Genomic DNA, 10,927 nt, shown 5'->3' on the forward strand with positions numbered 1-10,927 from the left:
GTTTAAGGGGGTGAATTAACCCCTTCGCGTCAATCCTCGCCAATACAATTTTATACACGCTTAGGGGACACTTCAGAAGTACTCCTCACGCAGTTTCATTTCAATCGGTTGAAAACTTCTATAGTTACGACGGTTTGAAAAAATGTCCCAATAATTGTTTGAAGCAGTGTATTACGTGACGAACGGAAATTATTATTAATATCTCAACACTTGATCGTGTTAATTATACGCGAATTAAATCTTTGAAAAAAGGAATGCTCATTTTACTGTTTCACTTCTCAGGAAATGAGAGCTGACACGGATGAAAAGCAGCATTTAGTTCTTTTACGTCAACGTACAATCTCGACGAACACAGGCGACTTCCACCTGCTCCCACGGTTCTGTAGTTTTTCCTTCGCCTCGACAGCTTTGGTTATTTTGAGAGGCTAGCTTACGAGCGTGAAATGTGCATGGCTTCGAGCAATTTTATAGCAGTCAGAGCAAGGCGTGGTTCGACGAATCGCATGTCGCTTTCAAAGATCGCAACGCTTACACATTAGACATACTATACGCGGGATATGATCGCATTCATTCTGTCCTTTCTCACGCGACGTACCAAAGGTACCATTCTTTTTCCCCTTTCGTCTCTTCTGTCATGCGAAGCGAGCATGTTGCACAAAGGACAGGACGATAGTAAGAAAACAGAGAACAATTTTATGCACTTCTAGCGAAACACTCTCGCCGCGTTCACTCGTGAAGGTTCATACACACATTTAACGACTCGACGCCTCGTTCGAGGCACTTGAATTAATTTAAGGTACTTGGCAAGCTATCGAAGGCACGATTGACATTATCTTCTTGCGTCAAATGCGACTGAATGATTCGTTCCTGTCATCGATCACATATCTCTTCTTAAAAACACTTCTCATCAATTTCTGTCACGGCGATGGTTACAATTGACTGCGGACGTTTATGTATGGAAAATATTCATACTGTATATAAATTGTACAAAAATGTATTGCAAATTATTCGAGAATTATGTCGTAATTCTGTAAAACATACTGGAATCATGGTGAAACATGGAAAGTGTATAGAATGTACGTGTTAGTGTACGTGTTAGTGTAAGATATTTTTTTTTAAGGTCTAAGTTATCAAGCAAGATGTTACCAGGCAAGATAATATGTTGTTTAATATGTTATTAAATATCCTTAGAGCATAGATCGTTGTCTCGAGTGACTTGGAAGGAGCTGTTACATTATGAGGTAAAAATATAGTGTTTTATCTAGAATGGAAGATAAAGCTGACCTTGAAATCTTTTTAACATTATCGTCGAATATTATATACTATCTTGAATATTAAACTTATTTGGTATGAATACTTTGGCTGTACGAAAACAGTATCTAAATTTGTTAGGAAGTTCCTTTCTGAAAAGCAAAATAAAGTTTTAAGTTGAGAGTTATATAGATAAAGAGTTTCTGTTATGTAGAATTTAATTGATGTAAAATGAAGCTTTTCTGTGAATTAAATTTTTTACTTTTTCAATTTAAAAAAAAAAAATACACTAATACATTAGTATCTTTATTATTTATACACATATGTATGTATACATATGTAAGTATTGAGAATATAAAAATATATGTATATGCATGTATAGGAAAATGTGATATCAAAATGTATATGTATGTATAATTATATTAGAAATACCTGTTCAATCTACGATTATGATATGAAGATCATTTTCTCAAGGTCACTTTCCTCAAGACTTCAAGGTTATCTTAACTAACTAAACTGTGCCATTGTTTACACGTAACACTATAAATCATTAATACACAGAGAAATTATTTGTTCAATGGCGAAAACCATAGAAATATTTAAAAAAGTGTTTCATTATCGCAACTATGTAGATTACAGATTTAACACATTTATGGTTCATGGCAAGCTTGAAAACATAAACACAAATACGTATGCAGAATAAATTTCATTAATTATTAACTCTGCACGTTATTAGTATATGTTTTTCATACATGCATACTCCAGAAATGTATAAAGTCTGTAGTTTGGTAATAACTATACCCGAAGCAACGTAAATACGTAATATAAAGTTCGATATTCGTGTATCTCCGAATAATGAAATGCGTACTGATCGTAATTTCATTCTTTTATTTGTTTCTAGATACGAATGTAGATTGGTATAAACATCCGCATTCAATCGCCAGAGAATTAACGCACACCAATTCACCTATGAGTCATTCTACGCTAAACTGATCATTTCATGCAATAGACGGCAGGGATTTTGGTGAAACTCAAGTGTGATGTAATCCATAAAAAATTAAAGGGGGTTTAAGTCATCATACTATTTCATCTATTTTATTGTTGTGTACATCATTCTTGTTAAATTGAGTAAGATATTGTACATATTTACCTATTTGTATTATAAAATTTATTACTTCAGAAATATCTATTCAATATCAATTCTATAGGTCTATTTTATTTCTGGAGACAACTTACAAGGCATTTACTTTGATATTTCAAGTTGTCATTCAATATTGTCATTAATTATCAGAGACATTATATAATTAAAACGTATACGTCATCTTGTGCAATGAAACTGAAATTATTTGGTAAAATGTTGATATATTAGCATGTGCTATGTGTTGGCATAAACTATCCTCATTGCGATTTCGAATTTATATGTATATCAATTATAGCTGATGGTGTATACAGTGTAAAGAAGATTAAAATGTGAAATAATGAATACAAATTTTTATTTTAGCAATCTTAACCTTTTGATTAATATATCGCTTGACATGTCAAAATAAAATGGAAAATAAACAAATGAATAAATAACTGGAAATAAACAACTGGTCGCTAATAAGGTCGCGGTCATTAATGTAGTCATCTACCTTACTTGTAATAATTTAATCCAAATGGCCAAACTATTTCCACAAAGATAAAAGAAGGGTTCAATTCTCCACTACTTCTCTAATACATAGTTTCTTAACTAAAAAATCCTTATATACATCTCGTTTTCGCTCAAGAAATCATAAATTACGAAATCCACCCTTCCATATCATCTCAACAACTTCAAAACCACCAAAGTAATGACTCAAACCTTCCCTCTAATTTCACGTGGACATCATTGTCACCCAGTTTCGCAAAAATCCTCCTCATCGCCCACAAGAAATGCTCGATTCCATGTGGAACGATCCCCCACGTTCTCCACGAATCGAGTCGTCATAACCGTAAACTCGAATCGCACACGCTAAACACACTACCGTTGAATTTTCAGTACTACGCTCCGGCAAACGCGATTGGCAATACGGAGGGCGACCAGGTGCACAGCAATACGCATACCCAGGTGTAGATTACCTGGAGTCGCCAAGCGAGTCGCCCGCCATCTCCCTGCCCACACCTCCGCCGCCGCCCCTGGTGGCGGCCCTGCCCACGCCGCCGCCACCGCCGCCCAGAAGACCGCGACGAAGCGTCACATTCGCGGAATCGCCGCCGAAGAGCCCGAAAAGGTTCAGGTTCTCACCGTTCCAGCGGAAACCGGGCAACCTGATGCTAGACGTCGCGGTGCCCTGGACCCCGGCCTCCCCGCGCGTCTGGACTGGCAAAATCGGCGAGGACAAGCCCGAGTACGTCAAGTAAACACGACGTCGTTTCACGAGTAATCACAGGAAGCTTGTCAGTTGGTGCTCGTCGTGGATCGCGTCTATGACGATCGGGAGCCTCCTGACTATCCTCGACCCTCAACCCTAAGCAACGCGTTTGCCGCTAGTCGAATCTCCGCGACTCGCCGTTCCTAGGTTCGTTTGTCCTATTCGACGTGATAGGGACCTAGCACTTGATAAGCGATACTGTTTCTATTCTACGTAGGGGATGAGGAACCTTCCGTGGAGGCGTATTATGTCGGATGAATGATAATCAGTTTTTCACTTGTTCTGGGATTGTTTCGTTTTTACGTATCCTTGCGATACCATGGGTTTGTGGTGAATCAAGTGTGATACAAAACCCTATACCTAATGGTTGCTATTGTTTAATCATTTTTTTCAGATGTACGTTTGAAAGATTCATTTTGTATAGTACTATTGCTCGATGAAAGAAATGGTAAATAAGGAGGAGGTTTAGTGTTCATAATACGTATGTTAGAGGAAAGACAAAATTACCAATCATACATAGCAGTGATACTATTTGTGATAATAACTTCATCGATACGATTTAAATGATTCCGTAATGACTAGCAACTAACAGACACTATGTGTCTGAAAGTCCTGCAGCAATTAATTTTATTTCAAAATTCCTTTCCAATGAAAGATATTTTGTTTATCCACTGTTTGGAGGGATATACATTTTTCATAGGAACATATCATAATGAACTTGTTCCAGAAATTACAGTTTTCTATTCGTATATGTGTTTATACTGAGCTGGAAGACCCGGAAGATCTTTGAAAAAATGACGATTTAAGTGTATCGAGACGCGTTGAGAGCAATAGAGCTATCTTAAATTGCCCTAATTATCAAGTTTTTTCTTTTTTGCAGATCTGATACGCCACATATAAATATACGCATATGAAATGCCTAGAACAATCTTTCTCAATCTATTGCTGGTCCGTACTATGTCGAATAATATGAATCAACCTTTTTCTCCAGCTTTCAATCTCGGTGTACAGGGCATAGCAAGTCATTCTTCTCCAAAGATCGACCTCCTAGCTTTAGAGCTGTCTAATATTAATTATTTTCGAACTGAAATAATAATACTTTTTATTTGTTTTTCTAACAGAGGCTGTTAAGAGGCGTCAATGATCGTATAAGCCCTTTTCAGTAGAATGATACTCCATTTTATGTATTTTCCAATACAGACTGTTAAGAGTTACAATAATCCTTATCGACTTTATAAGTCATCAATTATTTTCCAGAAAAGTAATATACTTTCATATTTATTCCTTAATAGATATTTGTGAGATGAACTTACAACGATACGGTACAGTATATTACTTTTAAATACTTAAACAATAAATTATTTTATTTTATTACTTTATATATTTACTTATTTTGTCTATTTAGTGCACTAATATATAAATAAGGAACACATAATACAAACGCGTTAAATTTATCTAATTTTATTAAATTGTACTTACGCTTTATCAGTATTTTATTTTATCATTGCATATGCTTATTCACTTAACGAATTTATTGTACAATTACGGATGAATACATTTGAGACGAATTTATATAATTTTATAAAATTGTATTTAATTTGAACAAAATTTTATACAATTTCATACAATTTTATAAAATTACATCTAAGTAAACTTCCAATTTTACATAATCTTACCAATATTGAAAAGCACAATCTGAAGCAAACACCAATGATATAATATCTTATCTACGTTTGCAAGGCTAAGTTATCGATAATTTCGTCGAGCCAATTTATATCCCGCTATACTTTGAGGACTTGATCCTAGTAACTCGTAGATTGGAAGCCCGAGAAATCGCTCGGAAACACGGAGAGCCGTATCACGGTCTGGCGGGAGCTCCCGTGATCACGCCGAACTTGTTTCAAGTACAGTGATCGCGTCGATTCGACAAGGATCAACGCGATCCGTCGAGGATGGACACCGTACGGGAGTCCTCGCCGCCGGTCGCGTTTGTACATTGTATATAAATTATAATCGAATCAAACGAGACGAATCAAAAAGAAAAATAAGCAGACACAAACGAACACACCGGCTGTCCGCGACAGAACAGTGTCGTGACATTCGATAGTAGAATTCGATGGTCCCGGGGTGGGTGCATGTGCAACCAACAGCTTGAACGATACGTTAAACTGCAATTCCGTGAGGACGAGAGCCCGTAACACGCACACGAAACACGTTAAACATGTACACGAGCACATAAACACGTACATATATGTATACATATTATACGAGGGAAAATGCACGTCGGTCGAATTGGACAGAGATGGGCAGAACTTTGCTAGAATAATGAACGACTGAATCACAACTCAGACAACATTGAACGGTTACTCGACGAAGCTTCCGAACGAGGTGCAACTTCATTTTACAATTCGAATTGTAAGCCTCGTTCGACGCTAGGTTTACGGTGATTCAATGTATCTTCGCTGCATTGTTTATTTGTTTTTGGGGCATATTTTCTAAGAAGATTTCGATTGCGTTTATACCTATTAACGAAGTAATTTGGAAGTATGCTTGTCTCTTTGTGAGGATAGAAGTTAGCATAAGTGGCGGGCGTAAAATGTAAATGGCTTCAGTGATTTTCCTTGTGAAATTCGAAAAGGGTGGACACGACCTTACTTCGTAAAGCTGGCGTTAAGAAATAACGAACTGAATCATGTTCATCTTTCGATCGTTATAAGTAACTTTTTATGTAGATTGTGCCCATCTCTGCCGGTTGCGAACGAAGAAGACACGCGATGAATTGGGGGAAACGATCGACGAGGAGAGTTCGCAGGACGAAGGAAAACCGATGAATGAAATGGACGGGTCGGGTTGATCGTGACGATGACACTACTATTATTATTACCATTACTCTGATTAATATTATTGCGACCGGTAGATTTTATTATGGATTCACGGTTAATTATGACGATCAATGGTACACCCGGTGTAACCCTATTTTGTGGATCTCGCGAGAATGGAATTATTCGTTGCGTCAGAATTAAAATGATAGGAAAAAAAAATGAAAAAAAAAAAAAGAGCAAAAGAAGAAAAAAAACAAGTATGAGCAAACCAGCACTGGAGCCGCGATACGTTTTTTAACTGACAATGGTGTATAATCACATCGATGCGTGAGTAATGCGTGTGTGATAAGTAATATATATATATTATATATATAATATATATATATATATATATATATATATATATATATAAAAATGAATATAAATATAAATATACATACGTATAGACGTTTATTGAAAGATGTACGATGCGACGACTGCGTGGTGGGCGAGTGAACGTTAACGAGCGAATGGAAATAGGTTTAATCGTGTAAACGCATTATTAAGTACCTATCACTGCCAGTTCGCGCCGATCCGACCCGAGAGAGAAAAAAAGAGCGCTGTTTTCTTGTACGACACACTCGCACATTTTACACGTCGCTGTTCCATGTTCCCGCGATCGAGGGGTTCCTTTAAGTCGTCGGATCGCCGTGATCTGGCTGGATGAACGATGTTTACGGCCAAGGTTTTTCGTGCCAAACGACGGTGCCTCCTTCGATGACGATGGCCCGATGCTACGGTCCTTTCGAGACGTCCGCGAATTCACTTTGATGCCCAATAAGTCTTAATGTGACGATTATTAAATTTAATAATTAAAACCAAGTCATTTTATTCATTATTTTTATTTAACGTCTTCGGTACGCAAAATGTGACTGTAAAGATACATACGAGCGTGAATAACACAGAAAATACGTAAATATAAGAAAATATTTACTTACATATTATTTGTATAATATTAATATGGTCATATGAACTGCAATACACTTGTAGTTATACAATTACATCATAGTTTCTACTTATAAATAAATGAAGTGCTTTTAGTATTAAATATGTGGTTTGAAAATGACAGAAAAATAAATCGTGTTTAATATTATTTGACTTTAATTAAAAACTATAATAAGTATTAGTGGATGCGATTTCAATTAGCCTATTTATTTATACAAATTTACTCAAATTTTCGAAAAATTATATAAAAATTATTATTTTACTCTTTTGCTCAATGTTATCAGTGAAGTAATGTGCAATTAAATACATTATTTGGAATTTGGGGAGATCAGTGTGATACCTCATTATATTACAAATATTGATTACATTAAATTTCACAAAATTTGCTCATTATAAATGTACATAATTCCAGAAAAATCAATCCAAAATAAAATTTCTGCATATATTCTGGTTATAATTTAAATCACTTTGATATTGAATTTCATGTTTCTAAATTAAGCGATAAAGTGCCCATGCATAACTGTATTTAAATCAGAGCCCAAGAGAGACGAAAGAATGTCTCGAGAAGTCCTTGGTTATCGTCGTAGCATTGGACGTGACAGGAGGAGGCATCGCAGAGCCAAATTGCATGTTGCGACGTATAAAACTATTTTTCTGGAATGCACTAACTAGCTGTTTCTATTGAATTTCAGTTCACGTTTATTTACTGAACGAACTGCCATACGATTACCGAAAATCACGCCAATTACCCAAGGAAAGAACCTTTGTGTCTTTAGTTCCGTCCGGTCTCAGCGTTCGCGAATCCCGAATGCGACCGTGTCGGGCTGGAAACTCGATGCACAGTGGTACGGAGCCTAAAAAACGCAATAACGGAATCGTCACGCTAATACTTGATCATTTTCCATTAGATAAATCGTGGTTTGAACATTTCTTTTTAGGTCAGAGTTGATTTTCTGATTAAAATTTTTAATGAGATCAAATTAATCTCTGTAAATAGAAGAAGTAATTAAAATATTTTTAAACTGTTCCTTTGTGACAATGATATTTCAATTACAGTATGAAATTGCCAAAATCGGCTGAAACAACGTATACATATAATGATTGTATAAAAGAATTAAGGGTGAACATATATATTACACTCTTATAAAGACAATTGAAATCCAAATATTGACTATGCTTGTCGATATTCTTAGTAAATAAGGAATTTAGGTCTTTATAGTCAGAGAGTGTACATACATTGCTTGCCAACCCGATATTCCTCGTTTATTAAAAATAAACTTGAATATGTACATTTATTTTAATATAAATTCGATTTTAATAACTTTAGTGCATGATTATTAATATAGTTTTTCATTTCGTTTAGATTAATTAATCCCAGAAATTCTGGAACGATAAAGAAATTTGTATAACATACACAGCAAATTAATAACCACCAGTAAATATTTTGTAATATGTGCGTTATATAACATATATTATAATACAGTATATTATAATGTAAATTTAAAGTCATGTGAAGCATTTCCTTAATTTCCGAGTATTTATTCGTGACGTTTTCGAGCACATTTTTAAAATCACCTACATTGAAAAAAGATTTGCATTGAAAAATTACCCATCTGAAAATTGAAAAATTTGGCTTTTACGCTCATTTTGGAGCAGTCGTACCACTGTGCGACGCTGAAGGGACGTTGAACGATCGACGAGCAGGTCGAGCGAGCCGAGCAAGTTTTATACGTGGCAGCGACGAGACCGATCTACCTATCATATCGTCAGATTTTCTTATTACGACTAATTGTTATCTATCACCGGTTAATAACGATAGATAATGCGTATATCGGGTATTCAGTCGTTAAAACTACATGGTAACGAACGGTACACGCGGTGAGTAATTGTAACTTCAAAACGGTCCGGAAGAGAAACTCGAGTCATCTTGTTCGAAGGCCGTAGGTTCTCACGTCTACGTCGAACCCGAAGCGTGATCTAGTAGAAATTATGCTAATTAATCGAGGATTGCGCATTGACCCTCTATTGCATAATATATTCGATCGAGAACCCGATAGAAATCATCATTTCTGCTGCAGGACATTTTTAAAGAGTTGCGCGTGATGTATAGTCATGGGGATGTATAATAGTTTTGCTGACTTACCCATTCAGTTATTTATTAATTAAAGCAGGGCTGGGCGCCACGAATGTTTTAACGCATGGCGAGCAAGGTAACTAATGTACTACAGTGATGTCACCGCTTTGAAAATACTAGTCCCCGTGACAAAGCTGTGGCGCCATTAGTTTCTGTGCTCTCGTGCACTAAATTGGTCGTGATGCCCAAGTTTGATTAAAGATATGAATTAAAAAGCTTAGCAATCTCGTTTATGCGAACATAATATGTTTGTATTGACAAGAAAACTATCGAAAATATAGAATGTAATGTTTGATACAAAACTTACTTTTTGAGAGAAACGAATATATAAATATTTTTGAAGTATACGTCTATTTGATCTATTTGGTTACAAGACAGTTACTGTAGGATTTGACCAATCACTCATGTAAAACAAAACAATTAACCACAAAGAGCATAATTGAATTCATTATTCTAGAAATAACTTTTATATTCAATCGAAGGTTTTTACATTATACTTGGTTCATCTAATTTCAATCTGATGCCAGTTCCATATTCAGATCTGGTTGTAACTCGATTCTATCGGAAGCTTCATCAAAATTCATAGAAATCTATTCCATTATGCATGTACTAGAAAAAATTACATTTCTAACCATTTTTACATCGATGATCATATAAAAGACGAGATAATAAAATTAATTTGCTAAATAGTGAGCCATCTGCTTTTGGGGTGTGATTGATTTCTAAATAGGATAAAAAAAAGAACGGGAATCAGAAATCAATTCAAAATCAATTCAAAATCAATTCATAAATTTAATTATAGATTGTTATACATACTCTGATCTGTCTACTAGAATTGCCACAATTTACATTTCTAAATATGCGAGGAAATTGAGGTTTAATTAGTTTACGCGTGAGTCTTGGTTGACTTCATTATATATCAAAATCGTTTTATGATTCCATAACAGACTGTATAACTTTTAAGAAAATTTTTACTATTTGCAAATGTATGTTTATCGTAATAATTACCAAAAAGCCTCATGCACGCAATTCTAACTAAAGAGGATAGTACTAAATAAAAATCAAAACCAATGGTCGTTGGTTGGAAACATCACTAGATTTCCTACCTATACAAATAAATTATGACTGTACAAACTAAATCCTTTATTTGTGAATACCATACCAATTCATATCTACATAATTACTAATCATTAATTAATTCATGGACGTATAAAAAAAACAAGAAATGACATCTCCATTGACCAGATTGCTAAGTTCTACAATTCTTTACACTGCAAACAATGTTTCAAGTATTGATCAATTCATGGACCGATAAACGATAAATAAATAAATTCTTTTTCCCAGGA

The 10,927-nt window shown here is 35.2% G+C and overlaps 1 protein-coding gene across 3 annotated transcripts in view; it reads left to right on the top strand.

Annotated features, from left to right (window-relative positions):
- LOC128895077 (glutamate receptor 1) overlaps positions 1-9,845 on the top strand; it is a 609,208-nt gene extending 599,363 nt beyond the window's left edge. For all 3 annotated transcript variants that reach the window (XM_054157320.1, XM_054157319.1, XM_054157321.1), the window contains one exon: positions 3,269-9,845. Coding sequence is in view for 2 of the 3 variants with exons in the window: in XM_054157319.1 (XP_054013294.1) it covers positions 3,269-3,343 (75 nt within the window). In the remaining variant the exon portion in view is untranslated. The remainder of the gene's footprint in view (positions 1-3,268) is intronic.
- The last annotated feature ends 1,082 nt before the right edge of the window (positions 9,846-10,927 follow it).

This window comes from Hylaeus anthracinus, unplaced genomic scaffold (assembly GCF_026225885.1).
Source record: "Hylaeus anthracinus isolate JK02 unplaced genomic scaffold, UHH_iyHylAnth1.0_haploid 4, whole genome shotgun sequence".
Classification (NCBI taxonomy): domain Eukaryota; kingdom Metazoa; phylum Arthropoda; class Insecta; order Hymenoptera; family Colletidae; genus Hylaeus; species Hylaeus anthracinus.